This window comes from Micromys minutus (assembly GCF_963924665.1).
Source record: "Micromys minutus genome assembly, chromosome: 1".
NCBI classification, from domain to species: domain Eukaryota; kingdom Metazoa; phylum Chordata; class Mammalia; order Rodentia; family Muridae; genus Micromys; species Micromys minutus.
In genome coordinates, this window is record NC_137969.1 from 214672728 (window position 1) to 214688151 (window position 15424).

General features: G+C 38.3%; 1 protein-coding gene across 1 annotated transcript in view; it reads right to left on the bottom strand.

Annotated features, from left to right (window-relative positions):
* The window catches only part of NEMF (nuclear export mediator factor), a 39777-nt gene extending 27489 nt beyond the window's left edge, over positions 1-12288 (bottom strand). Inside the window, exons 1-10 of the mRNA XM_080928175.1 lie at positions 12195-12288; positions 11475-11543; positions 11225-11327; positions 10031-10156; positions 7084-7232; positions 5616-5683; positions 2942-3028; positions 1736-1809; positions 477-547; positions 324-399 (exon numbers count right to left, since the gene is read on the bottom strand). Coding sequence (XP_080784301.1) covers positions 324-399; positions 477-547; positions 1736-1809; positions 2942-3028; positions 5616-5683; positions 7084-7232; positions 10031-10156; positions 11225-11327; positions 11475-11543; positions 12195-12253 — 882 coding nt within the window. The 5' untranslated portion in view covers positions 12254-12288. The remainder of the gene's footprint in view (positions 1-323; positions 400-476; positions 548-1735; positions 1810-2941; positions 3029-5615; positions 5684-7083; positions 7233-10030; positions 10157-11224; positions 11328-11474; positions 11544-12194) is intronic.
* Between the last annotated feature and the right edge of the window lie 3136 nt (positions 12289-15424).

A 15424-nucleotide genomic window follows, 5' to 3' on the forward strand; every position in this document is an offset into this window, starting at 1 on the left:
CTAAGATTGAGTACTTGGTCTTATCTTTTAATAAAAATAGCAACAATTGTTTTAATAGTTATAGGAGTTTCTTGATCTTTAATCAATCCCCAGATTCACAGTGACTACAAGGCAAGAATATTTTCTGAGTTTCTTTCCTCCCTTCCTTTTCTTTGTTTTGCAGTGTTGAGGATTAAAACCAGGACTTTCTGCATGTACTCACATTGGGCTACATCCCCACTCCCAAGATAGCATAAACAATTATTACAACTTATATCATGCTAACTAGTAAAAAAACAAAAAACAAAAAAAACAAAAAACAAAAACAGGACTAAAAAACTCACCTTGTCAAATGATTCGAATTCTATATATGGACATTGCAAATGCTGAGAAAACAGGAAAGGATGAAATTCCTCATACCTGTAAAACATTTAAAATATCATAATTAAAAATATTAATTATTATACAAGCAAACTGACTCATGGCTATGTACTTACGTGAGTATATCTTCAGCTGGTTTATTTGTATCCAGGCTTGGTTTTACCTCTCTTTTCTGAATTATATAGCCCTACAAAAACAAAACACAAAACACTAGTATTAGACTCACCTATATTCACAATTAACAAAAAATTGACTATTCAAATGGTATTTTTTTTTGCCAAACATTTTGAATATAGAAAATAAGTATTAAAGTACAAGGTAATGTTATGATTGTTTGGCTATGAGATTATAACCCACTCATTTTGCTTTCAAGTAATAGCAAATTAAAGACTACTTCTCTAAAATCAACTCAAGACAGAATGTTCTCCTCAGGTGTCGTCTTGCCTATAAATTCAGTACTAGGGAGGCTGCTGTGGAAAATGTTGAGTCCTGAGGCCATCCTGGGCTCCATATCAAGACCTTGAGTCAGAGAAAAAACTGACAGGACAGACAGTTCAGCTAAGACTGCTTATTTCTCCTCCAGAGGACCCAGGTTCAGTTCCCAGTACCCACAATAGGAGGCTAACAACCACCTCTGACTCCAGTTGCAAGAGACTGACACCCTCTTTAGCACCCAAGGGCATCTACACATTGTACATACACTCATATAAACACATATACATACACATAATTTTAAAGTCTAACTTTTTTGTAACACAAATTCCTCAACTATTGATTTTTGTTTTTGTAAAAGATGAGGTCTTGTGTATCCCTGGCTGGCTCTGAACTTGTTATTCAGACCAACCAGGGCTTCTGGTCCTACTGCCTCCCCACCTAAGTGCTAAGATTACAGGTGAGCACTCAGATGCCTGATTTAGACAGTCCTAGACATCAGACCCAGGGACTAGTGCACTCTAGGCAAAGACACTTTTATATTTAGCCCAATGCAGTGTTTCTATAAAAAAAAATAAAAGAAGAAATTTATAAGAAGCAATACAAAATTGAAGAATTATCTCAGAATTAGGTGTATAGCCCAACGGTACAGTATGAATGCATAGGTAGAAGCCCTTAGATTCAAGCCTCTCACAAGAAAACAAAACTCTTAAATCGTAAGTATTTTATTTCTAAAAATCCAAAATAATACATGGAAACTGTGAGATGGATCAATGAGTAAGTAACTGTTATGAGGAGCCTGAGTTTGATCACTAGAACCTACACAGTAAACGGAAGTGGTCAAGTACTGCAGGTTGTCTAGCCTCTCAAATGCTATGGCACTACTCCCTCCCCCAGAGAGATACATGCAAAACAACACACGGTATTTACACGGTGCTGCTACCTTTCCACTGAAGTTGGATGTTTTTTTCAAATAGTCTTCTGCCCTCTGCACACAAACCAGTATCTTTTCAATATCTAATGGAAGAAATAAAAACAAGGGAAAAAATGCCAATTAAGTTGAGTAACACTACCAAGCAACTATATATCATATTAATAAATAAAACATTATATTATACATAACTAATATTATCATATCAATAAATCAAATATATTAATATTTATATATAATATTAATGTTGATATCATAATGGTGGTTATGATTGTTACTGCAATTAACATAACATTGATATTATAATTATACTTAATTATATTATAATTACAATTAATTATAATGTTAATTATAATTACTACATCTTCCCCCTCTGGCCCATGTAACTAATGTGTTTCTCAGAACAGTTGTCCCGTAATGACCAAGTCTGAGAGGCTCTGGGTTGTTTCTCAAAATATATAATTGTAATTATAATTAATTAAAAGTATATTATAATTCATTATATTTACATAATATAAAAACAATGTAATTATGTTATAATCAACATAATTAACATAGTATAATCAACATAATAGATGGTATCTTGCCAATCCCAAATCAAAGTTTTTTAATTAAGTCCATCCACTTGTAACTTTAAAAAGTAAAATTATTTCTAGAAAAGAAACATGGTGAAAGAGGCTAGAAAGATGGCTCAGTGTACGAGCTACTCTTTCAGAGGATACAAATTCAGCTCCCAGAACCCACATGGTGGCTCACATGGGTTGTAGCTCCAGTCCCAGGGACTGTCTGGCCCCTCAGAGCACCAGGCAAGTATGTACTAAACAGATAGAGGAAGCAAAACACTAATATGCATTTAGAAAAGAAGAAAAGAGGGCTGAAGACACAGTGTACCCACATACATGAAATAAGTAAGTCTTTAAAAAAGAAGAAGAAAAGAGAGAAGGAAGAGCTAGACTTGTTAGTACACATTTATAACCTCCAGGAGGCTGAGGCGGGGAAATTCAGAGCTCAATGACACTAGAGTACAATGTAAGAGAACCTTATTTCCAAAAAAAATCAAAACAAAAAATAAATGAAGCATTTGTCAGTAGAACATTTTTTAGCACCTGTAGGGTCTTAGGTCTAATTAATTTTTAGCACCATAAAACTTCAAAGAAAAAAAAAGGATCAAAGGAAAAGGGAAACAAAATGTACAAAATATACACCATGCAGACATACCTTTGCTTTCAAGTTTTTCATCCACTTTAACATTGCCAGAGAATCCATTTTCTATAAGACAATGCTCAATAAGAGCTGGTCCATAGGCTATATAAAGGTAAACAGTATTGTTATTTTCCTATAAAACTTCACATTTAAAACACTTATAAATTTATAGCTTAATTTAACAATCTAGTTAATACAAGTAACCACTGAAAGTAATTTTACTTCTTTTCAAATGATAATAGAATTAAGACCTAAAGTAATAAGAGGAGTTTGAAATTACAGTAAGTAGAAAATTGATACATGTTACAGGCATTTAACAACACATATATAAAGTTAATTAGAAATATAGAAGTTATGAGTTCAAATTCCCAGCACCTACATGGTAGTTCATAACCATCTATAATGAAATCTGATCCCCTCTTCTGGTGTGTAGACAAAGCACCCATACACATAAAACATATAAATACATTTTAGCAAACAAATGTAGAAAAAACACTTATACACATAAAACTATGAAAAAATAATTGTAAAAAAAAAAAAAACAAAAAACCCAGAATTACTCAAAAGCATTCAGACTGAAACAGAAAAAGCAGCTTTATTCTCAAAGGAGATATGACCCTGTATGCTAAAAATTCTTAAAGAACACACACTGTCTTCTGGACTAAATAGCTTTATCAGCTCTGAAACATACGAATATAAATCAAGTATATATAAATATCAAAATATATAAATATCAATTGGGGAGGGACCAAAGAGATAGTTCAATTAAAAGAACTTGCTAATCTTAGAGAGGATAGTGGCTTGGCTTCAGCAACCACAAGCAGCTCACAAACACTGCAACTCCAGTTCCCGGGGACCTGACTCCCTCTTTTGACCTCTGTGGTCACCAGACATACACATGGTACACATACATACATGAAGGTGCTCACATATACTCATAAATCTTTTTCAAAAAAATCAATTGTATTCTTACAAAAAAAAAAAAAAGCAAAAAAGAAGAAGAAGAAGAAGAAGAAGAAGAAATGAAATTAAGAAAACAGGTCTATGGGCTAGTGAGATGGCTCAATAGGTACAGGTTACCATTGCCAAGCCTGATAACCTGGTTTAGTCCCCAGGGCCCACAATGACTCTTGCTATGTAGGTTTTTGATTGATATCAACTTGTGCACTATGGAAAAAGTGTATCTACTCCCTACAAAACAAATTAAAATGTAATTTTTGTTTTTTGTTTTTTTTTATTTTTAGAAACAAGGTTTCATTATGTAGTCATGGTTGTCCTGGAACTTCCTATGTAGACTAGGTTAGTCTTAAACTCAGACCTGCCTGCCTGTCCTCCCAAGTGCTGTTATTAAAAGCATGAGCTACCATATCTAATAATGCTTAACACCTAACAACAACACAAAAAGAAGATATGGGCATTTAAGAATAAAATTTATATATAAAAGCTATAACATTTTGGATTAAAAAAATGTAAATAAATGGTGAGACTGTTTATATTCACAGAAGACTCAGTATAATTAAGACTATTCTCCCCACAGAATCAATGTAATCCTCATCGAGACCCGGCAGGTTTTTGTTACAGAGAGCATTGCCCCAACCTTAAATTGTACAATGAAATGCAAAAGAATAGTCAAAGGCTTTGGGAGACAAAAAGAAAGAGCTAAGAGTATTTAAACTACCTGATTTCAAAAGCCATAGAAATCTGCCAGGGTAAACTGCTGCAGGAGGACCACCAAGAATTTAAGGCTGCCTAAGCTACATAACAAGTTCAAGGCTAGCTGAGCCATGCCTATGTCAAAACAAAACACCATCAAACAGACAAAGGGACTTGGCAAAGCTGACAAGGGGGGGAAGAGGGAGAGAAGAATTAATATCTGGTGGATGCTTTCAGCCTTGAGGCTGACAACTTTTATAAGACAATAAAATAAATAAAAACCAAGCCAAGTGGTTATTAAACAAAAGTCATCTGAAAAAAAAAGCAACTATTAATTATGTGTATTATGTGTGATCATTCGCTTATTTGTATCATATGCATACAAGAGTCCTTGGAGGCCAGAACAGTGTCAGATGCTCTAGAACTGGAGTTACAGCATATTTGAGAGCCACCATGTTAGTGCTGGGAACCCAACTAGATCCTTTATATGAGCAGTTGCCTCGGTTCAATCCCCTGCACAAAACAAAACTTTTTTAAAGAATAAAACCCTAGGGGTTGGAGAGATGGCTCAGAGGTTAAGAGCTCTGGCTGCTCTTCCAGAGGTCCTGAGTTCAATTCTTAGCAACCACGTGATAACTCACAACCATCTATGAGATTTAGCGCCCTCTTTTGACCTACAGACATACACACAGGCAGAATGCTGTATACTAAATAAATAAATACATCTAAAAAACTCTATCTACTCAAAAGACCACTTTAAACTTGTTTTAAAAAATTAATGCTCTAATTTTATTCATGTGTAATTGTTCGTATAACTATATGTCTCTTTTGTGTGGATACTCATGAAGGCAGAAAGGGGTATCAGATTCCCCAGAGCTGTAGTTACAGGTGGTTGTGAACCACTGGCCATTATGCTGTGAACTGAGCAGCTATTCAGCCCCTGTTCAATTTTTTTGAAAAGAAAAAGAGAGATTAAAATGTATTTATGAAAGTGTTGTCCCAAAAGCATCTCAGTACAACATGCAAGAGTACTCACGAAGTAATGGATTAAGAACTCTCTTCAGCAGTTCACCTTTAGGAGCACTGGCTATTACTTCAGTCAGTCTGTGAACAAATTTGCATACTTTTTATCTTATATTTAAAAATCGTTACAAGAATCTGAAACATAGCAGAAATTATTCTTGTAGGTATGAAAAACAAGTCTTAAAAGTAATTTATCCATGGTGCTAGAGATGGCCCCAAGGATAAGAGCACTTGTTCTTGCAGAGAGCCAGAGTTCAGTTCCCAGCAGCCGCAACAGTTAGACCCCAACCATCTTTCACTCCAGTTCCAGGGTAACTGAAACCTCTTCTAGCTTCTGTGGCACTTTTTTTTTCTAATTTTTTATTGAGACTCTCTGTATTTACCTGTGCCCACCCTGCTCCCATCCCCCTTCTGTGGCACTTATATGCACGGACACACGGACACAGATATAGAAAAGCTTTATCTAGAGCTGAGTGCCGTGATAGAAGCTTATGATAGTGAGACTGAGGAACACAGAGCACTGTGAGTTCAAGGCCAGCCTGGGCTACACAGCAAGATTCTGTCTCAACAGTCACATGCACAAACAATTTATTCTCCATCAAAAGGTTCTTGAAACCGGAATCTTAAATCTAGGTTTTCTAAGAGAAATCAGTATTTTTCAACAAAGTCATTAATTGTTTATCACCAATGTGACATGAAAGATAAATTTCTGTGTACACATACACTCTTATACATTTCTAAGTTACATGTTGTTTATAAATCTACATGCCATATCTGAACACTTGCAACAGTTATACCTAATTAAACACCTGCTAAGAACTCAAAGGATCCTGTAGCTCAGTACAGCCCCCAAACCACTGGATCAACAACATCCAAGAGTCTGTAAAAAATGTACCCTCTGGATCTACTGAATTACAAAGATACAACAGTTTACGGTTCAAACCCTCCCACTGATTCTAAATAATGTTGAGCTTTAAGGACCACCAAGTGAACCACTAGGTAGCAAAGCCTCCCACTCAGAAGCTGTAATTAATCATCGCCTTATCCTGTAGAATATCCATCCCCCAACTACACTCTGTCTAATGTTTCTATCTTCTCACAGAACAGCCAAGTCAGGATCTCACTTTGCCAAAGAATCAGAAGAATTTTACATAACCCAAACCACTGAATGAAAAGACATACACTTGAAGGCTGGGTGAGGCATGTATACCTTTAATCCCAGAGATCTAGAGGCAAACGCAGGTGGATCTTTTTGAGTTCAAGGGCAGCCTGGTCTACATATAGAATTCTAAGCCACTCATAGTTGCACAGTGAGACCTTGCTAGTGAAAAGGGAGTAGGGAGGGAGAGGGATTGCTATATTCACATTTATATACTTCAGTTTATTATACAAGTAAACATTTTAATTGAACTTTTTCTGATGTGAAATATAACCTAGTTTATCTTTTAATAACTGTGACTTAATTGTACAAACACTGTTACCTTTCCAAAGTCAGCAAAGGTTCAGCAGCTCTGGCATGATCTATGGGATAGCGTTCACGAACAGCAAACTTAACATCATCTGCTTCATCAGTTCGAAACCTTAGGATATTTAAAATTAGGTACTCATAATCTGTAAGAACAATGTTCCCCTGCAATGGAGAAAATAATTTACATTATTTATCTTTTTCAAATCAGTTTTGAAACATCTTAAAAACTGAAAAACATTTCTCATAAGACTTACTGACAGTTAAGAATGAAATTACAGGACAAACAGCACCAGTCACATCTAAATAAGGCCCCTGGCCCAATCGATTCATTAAATTAAATTCTAAGGGCTCTAAGTTGGAAGCGGTCAAAGAAACTAAAGAAACTTTACACTAGTTGTCCTGTTGTTGCATAAGTTACTTGTAGTACTTCACTATGAAAACCTAACATTTGGGTACCTTTAGTAAGTGTGCCAAAGCCAAATTAGTGCATGCCTATGACCCCAGCATTAGAAAGTAGAGGTAGTAGGAGATTCAGGAGTTCAAGGTAATTGCTGGCTACACAGCAAGTTTGAGGTCAGCCTCCAGTCTCTGTTTCATAAACCAATAACAAAAGTTCAAAGTTTCAAAACATTCAGGGCAAGGGAACATGAAATAGAAATGCATAGAATTATTAAACAGCATAGTATGTCTATAAAAAGACAGTAGTGTGGTGTAGCCAGAATTAAAAAAGGCAGCTTGGGGAAATGGCTCCATGATTAAGAGAGCAAGAACACACGCCATTGCATAGGACCTGAGCTCAGTTCCCTGCACCATGGAAGGCAACTCACAACTACCTCTAACTACCTCTTACACCAGTTCCAGGGAAATCTGAGGACATTTTGGCCTCTGTAAGCATTTGCAATTCATATGGGAGTGTGCACATACACACAGTTAAAAATAAAAACATTTATTTTTAAAGATCCATTAAGGAGAGGGGACCAGGAGGAGAATAAAACCTGAAGTTTTAAAAATAAAATTTTTTTAAAAATCCATTAAAAAATTTAGGATGCTGGAGAGGTAGCTCAGCAATTTAAACCACTTGTTACTCTTCTGGGTTACCAGGGTTCAATTCCCAGTACCAACATGGTGGTTTACATCCATTTGCAACTCCAAGGAATTCGACATCTTCTGACCTCTGCAGCCACCAGGTGCACATACACACAACCAGATAAAACATTCATATAAAGTAAAATAAAATGAAAATCTTAAAAAAAAATTTAAAGCTGTTAATTACTTTTATTTAATATTAATTAAATTAAATCAATAATCCCTCCTCTACTAGGCTACTTTCTGATCTCAGGTTATTTTTCTCGAAGTGTTTCTATATATGTAAGTTTTAAATTTTTTTATTTGTGTATAGGTGTTACATGCTGTGTGTGGTGGTGGAGGTGGCACATGAATGTGTCACAGTGTGTCAGAGGACAGGTTTGTGGCATTGGTTCTCTTTCCACTTTTACATGAAGTCCAGAGAACAAACTCAGGTCTTCAGGCTTGTGTGGTAGCCAGATTTATTATAAACTTACAATCTCAGTTTAAGATGCTTTTGAGCTGCAGTAAGCCTCTTCGTACAAAGGCTAATCAAGGGGGCTGGAGAGATGGCTCAGTGGTTAAGAGCACTTACTCTTCCAGAGGTCCTGAGTTCAATTCCCAGCAACCACATGGTGGCTCACAGCCATCTATAACAGGATCTGATGCTCCCTTCTGGTGTGTCTGAAAACAGCAACAATGTACTCAAATACATAAAATAAATAATCTTAAATCTTAAAAAAAAAAAAAAAAAAAAAAAAAAAAAAAAAAAAAAAAAAAAAAAAGGCTAATCAACCCCAGATTCACTATTCCTCAGACATGAAAGCTAAGATTAAACTCTGGTATACAGACTGGAAAAAGCAATCTTTAAAATATGTTCTCAAGCATCAACAACTATCTCGCACACCACAATGACTAAACAAAATTCCAGGTGTACACTCTCAAACATAAAGTCTTGGTATTCACTCCAAGGTCATCACTAGTTGGAATTCAAAAACCTACACAGTATGCATGCCCACTTGCGCAGATCCTTCAAATGGAAACTACCTAAAGTCAGTGAGAGTCAGTGAGATAAACGAACAGAAAAACCATGAGCGAAGACTGTTTTAATAAACATTATGTAAGATAACATTAGTAAAAACCAAGTTAGTGTATAGTACACAAGAACTTTCCATTATATCCGATGTTTGAAGCTAAGTTACAGGTGGTTTTCAGCCATTTAACTTGGGTACTGGGGACTGAACTTAGGTCTTTTGCAAAGGAAGCAAGCACTCCCAACCACTGATCATTTCTCCAGCCCCAAGTCTCTATTTACTTCTAAACAAAAATGTTTATTTTATAAAAGACAAAAAGAACTTAGAATAAAAAATGATTACTTAGATTTTAAAAAATAATGAAAATTCCAGAAACATGACTGGCTTTTTTTTTAAGAGTTTCACTTTATAGCCCCAGCTGGCCTTGAACCAAAGAAATCCAACTGCCTCTGCTTCCCAAGGTGTGCGCCACCATGGCCAGCTGAACAGCATTTCATGAGGGTTGTGTGAAAGGTATTTTCTAACCACCCACCATACCAAATACCCATATGAGTTATGACAATAAGCCAGGCATGGTGACACATGCCTTTAATACAAGCACTAGGTAGGCAAGAGGATCTCTGTGAGTTCAAGGCCGGCCTGGTCTACAGAATGAGTTTCAGAACAGCCAGGGCTATAGAAACAAAGAGATAGACAAAGATTAGCAAAGATGCATGATTTTAAGAACTCTTAACATCATCAATTAAAACACGACACTGTGTTATAGAACATGATGAACTAAACATATCACTGAATGAAAGAAGTGGAAAACACATAGGGCATACAACTCTATACATCTTTTTACCTCTCAATTTAACTTACCCTATCATAGAGCTCAACAATTAAGTGATAAGCAGCTTCATCACTTCCAAATTGGAAATCCACAATTCTATCCACACCAAGCTGTTTTGCACTAACTAATCTCCGACTCTTCAAATGTTTTCGACACTAGCAAGAAACAGAAAAGGCAATAAAAGTATATTCCTAACCAACTGGTATAAGTTTATGAAATTATCTTTATGCCATCAAGAATATTTAAATGGAAAATAAAACAGTATGGTCACAGGACAAAAGCTTATGATAATCAGAGAAAGATTTTTAAACTTGTTTACATTTTTGTTTATGTGGGGTGGGTGTGGGTAATACATGTCAAGCCACAGTATGCATGTAGAGGTCAGTAAATAGTTCCATGAATTGGTTCTCTCCATTCACCATATGAACTCCAGGGATCAAACTCAGGAAACTTCTGTCCACTGAGTCATCTTGCCAGGTACCAGTGGGTGGGAAAATCTTTAAGCCTTTATTCTAGTAACTTCTAGTGGAGAGTTATTTCTGTATTCTTTTCTTAAGATAATAGCAGATATGAGAACTGATTTATTATACTGCAAAACCCCTTACCATTTAAGTAGACAAATACACTTAACCTGTAAGAGCATTAAGAGTTTGCTGATATTGTTTACTTTTTAAGGCGAAATGTTACTCAGTAGCCCAGGCTAACCTTCCTACCTCAGCCCCTTGAACGTTGGTGTTACAGGTGTGAATTACCAAACCCAGCTCAAGATGGCAAAGTACTACAATCTTAGCACAAGAAGGAAAGTCATCCTAAATTTGAAGCCAGCCTGCTCTATGTCAAGTCCCAAGCCACATGCCTTTAGTTCTAGCACTTGGGGAGCAGAGGTAGGCCCACCTCTGATTTGAGGCCAACATCATCTACAGAGGGAGTTCTGGTACAAACAAGGCTACACAGGCAAACTGTTTCAAACAACAACAAAACAGCAAGTTCCAGGCCAGCAGATTAAGGCACATGGATCAAGTCCGAGGAATTCAGTTGGATCTTACCCCCTCATCTCATAGCAGAACTGACTCCCCACACAGGTTGTCTTCTGACATTCACTTGAGAACCCCAAGTTATGCCTGTCTGTTGTTTCCACCTACACACACACACACACACACACACACACACACACACACACAGGAAGTACACAAGTAAATAAATGGAGTTTACTTAAAATTTACCTTCATGGCAAAACTGGACGGCATCATGTTCTTAGGCCACTCGAACTCTGTTGTGTGGATTCGTATACCAGATTCAAGTAACAGGGTTGCTTTACAATCAGGTCTGTTCAAGACAAAGCCACAGTTCTCTTTAGGGAAATTTACCAAAACTTATTCTCCGAATTAAAAAAAAAAACTAAAATGCAGGTCATAAAAAAAATAACAAGAATGTCATATTTATTTGTCAAAAGTACTGATAAAATATTCTTACTTTTGAAGCCGAATAAGGTAAGTCTTGTTATCCACATCATAAACGTTGTTTACTCTCATTCCTAGCAAGCTGAAAAGAGAGAGCCATATAACAAATAATACTCTTGGTTGAAGCAAACCTTTCTGTCATTTATTGGGGTCGCAGAAGAGGAACTCTTCAGCTAGGATATCACCACCGCCTAAGCAAAAAAAGTGGTCTGTTGGTGTCAGGAACACCAGACAACTGCCTTCATCTGAAACTGCCCGGGGGGGGGGGGCGGTAAACACCATAAAATTTAATCTGACCTATTAGGAGCGGTGGGAGTAGGCGACAAAGCTCACATAGCTGAACAGGAGACAAGTCCAGAACACAGATCTAAATCTGCCCATTTCAGCTGAAAGGCCCTGCTACCTCTTTGGGAAGGATGGGAATTCTGAAGAAACCAGGCCGCCAGCCAGTCCGGAGCAAAGACCATCACTCCCGTTCTACCAAGCGTTCGCTGCGGCACTCAGGCCACCCCGGCACGATCTCTCGGGACCAGCGCCAGGGAGAAACAGCATGCGGGGACGCGTCCCCGGGGGTCTGCCGAGGGCACTGGCCCGGAGCTCGGCCCCCCAGGCCTAGCAAATCGCCAGGGCACTGGGACGACCGTGAGGCTCTCCGGTCCGACTCGCGACCACCCTGTACCCGGCCTCCATCCCTGCGCTCCTAGCACGAGCCTGTTCACTCCCACCACCATACCTCGCATTCAGTTCCGCGAGCACCGCGCGGAGATCAATCGTGCTGAAGCGGCTCTTCATGGTTAAGGTGCGCGTCTCTACCGCAGTCCTCTCTGTGGCTGACCCGACGCAGGACCGCTACGCTTCTGCGCACGCGCACTTGGCTTCCATCTACGGCAGCCCAGATGACCCACAACCTATTAAAGCGAAAGTGCGTCATTTTACCTTTTTTTTTTTTTTTTCTTTTTTGTCAAATCATGATCAATTCGTTTTTCACTGAGTTAAAACAACTCGACACAGGACTAACTACCTTCTCGAAACTGCTTCTTTTCCTAGATCACTGACCAGGTTAATCCCGTCCTTTTTCCCCCTTGTGTTTGGAGATTAAAGCTGGTCTCCACAGCAGCCCGGCAGGTCATTAACCATTTTGAAGAAAGTAGGAGAATTTCCCCAGAAGGACGCTAGCGCTCGGGATGGAAAAGCAAGGAAGCTTTCTAATCGCAAATTTGAGACCAGACAAAACCCAACGGCTGGTTTTTCCTGACTCTGACAAGTAGGAGTCTTCAGCATAATGTAGAATTCTCATTGAAATTTAATCTGGTGGGTGCTATACAGCCCGAGTTTTATAAATTCTTAGCACCTCAAATATTCAAGAATTTTGCTAAGTGAAGATGTCAGATAAAAATAAAGTGAGTTCCCATGGGAAGAATAAAAGTACTCTTCCCCCACATCCCAGCGTTCTTTCCACATCTCCTAGTTCTGCATGCTACCGATTCATAAATTACTCAGGGTTCAAATATACTCTAATTAATTTGTCTAAACTTTTCTTTTTTAAAGTTCTAGCATTAGTGATAAACAATTTTAAAACTAAATCTATTAGTTTTGGACAGTGGAGGTGTGTGTGTGTGTGTGTGTGTGTGTGTGTGTGTGTGTGTGTTTGTAATGGTCATTTTTAGGGCAAGGTCTAGCTATGTAGCCCAGGATGCCTCTACCTCTTTGAGTACTGAAATTACCAACACACTTAGCAACTCAAACAATTTTTAAATCAGTGAAATATGTATTTAAAAGTTTAGCATTCACATCACTATAAGTTCTTAGAATGGGTGACCAAAAAAGCAAAAGCAAGTAGGAAATGTGTCAAATTAGTATATCTAAATACATAAGGATTTTTGTAATCCTTATTCTGGGTTTTTTTTTTTTCTTTTTTTTTTTTTTTTTTTTTTTTTTGAGACAGAGCATGCTATACAGTCAAGGCCAGTCTAAACTTATCCTATAGCCCAGGCTGTCCTCAGACCCCTCTGACCCCAGTCTCATTGGTGTTGGAATTATAGGTACTATCATGCCCAGATCATGCACCTTTAATGTTGGCAAATGCCTTAATCTATTTTCTATTGCTGTAATAAAATACCAAAGGTTAAACAATGTACAAAGTTTGCAGTTTTAGAAGCTGGAACTCTGAAATTGAATAGCCACATCTATTTCAATCTAAGAAGAGCCACCGCCTGACTACCTTCCAGCATCATAATGGAAACACATGGGAAAGGGAGGGGACAGTTACAAGGTGAGACAGAAGCTGCAGGGACGCAGACACCAGGCTTCTTATAATAGTTTCTACATGAGTGAAACCGGTTTCTACCCAAGAACAATCTCATTTCTGCTTGTTAAAGGCTCTCACCACAACACTGGGCACCAAGCTTCCAGAACCTAAAAGGGATCCAAATCGCAGCATTTTATACTAAGCATCAATTTTTGTAGAAAGCTAAAAACATACAGAGACCTGGACATGGGCGAATTGGTAGAAAATTGTGACCGACATGGTATATTTGTAATCAACGTCCAACCATGTTGCAGAAGAGAACAGACAGGGATCTTCTCAGCTCTTATCAGAGTCCTCCTCTGATTCAAGTGTGGAGCTCCGGTGCCCATGGGAATTAACCCTTCTGTAAATGGCTTCTGTTATGGTTATACCAGCCACACTTGTAGAGATGCAAACAGTATAGCACAATGTCTGTGCACAGCATCCAAGGGTGGACCTCACTAGGGCAGCAAGAGCATGAAGAAGACCGATCAGATGGTCTGGGCCAGTGGTTCTTAACCTTCCTAATGCTTTAACACAGTTCCTCATGTTGTGACACCCAACTATAGTTATTCATAACTAATTTTTCTACTTTTATGAATAGTACATATCTGTGCTTTCTGATGGTCTTAAGTGACTCCTATTGAAGAGTAGTTAGGTCTGAGCTCTCCACTGAAGAAACTACAGCCCCTAACCCAAGCTCAGCATATTGATCAGAAAGGTGGGGTGGGTGGATTATTGCATACAGGTTAGGTTACAGGAAGGTTTATGGTATACAGCTGGATAAGGAGACAGGTTTATGGTATACAGTTGGATAAGGAGGCAGATTTAGCTCATTTCAGTAGGAGCACTCTCTGTAGGAGAGCAGTTTTCTGGCTGGAAGATTGGGTGGGGGTATACAGTGGACATTTTCTTCTACACTGTCAACATCCACACTTGAACCAGAGGAAGGCTTTGACATGCCTCTGAACCTCACCCTTCCAGGTTTTTGCTGTTCTTCATGGATTTTTTTTTAAAGATTTTAAAAAATTATTTATATGAACACACTGTAGCTGTCTTCAGACACACACCAGGAAAGTGCATTGGATCCCATTCCAGATGGTTGTGAGCCACCAAGAACTCAGGACCTCTGGAAGAGCAGTCAGTGCTTTTAACTGCTGAGTCATCTCTCCAGCCCCTTTTCAAGGATCTTAATGGGGTCCTTGGTGTTCTTGCCATGGCTTTGCCGATGTCAACAATAAATATGCAGGGCTTTCTCCAGTTCCTATACTACAAATTTATTTTCTTAGTGTTCTGAAGGTCAGAAGTCTCAAAGGGGTCTGCACAGTTCCATCTTTGTGGGGGCATGGGTGGGAATGGAGCAGGGGTGGGGACAGGGATGGGGACGGGGTGGGAGCAGGGGTGTCTCAGGAAAATCCCTTGCATTGTCTCTCATAGCTTCCAAAGTTGCCATATTCTGGCAATCCTAAATGGCTTTAACATGTGATTCCAGGCCACGTCTCTTTCCATAACCCTAACTCTTATCTTTTTATAAAAACCCTTAGATTATACTTGGCCTATTGGGATAACCTCTCTACCTCACAACCCCAAGTTAGTGGAATCTGTGAAGTCCTTTTATCCCCTACGATGTCTGTATGGCCGTCTCCAGATGTTAGAATATACACTCTTCCTAAGTT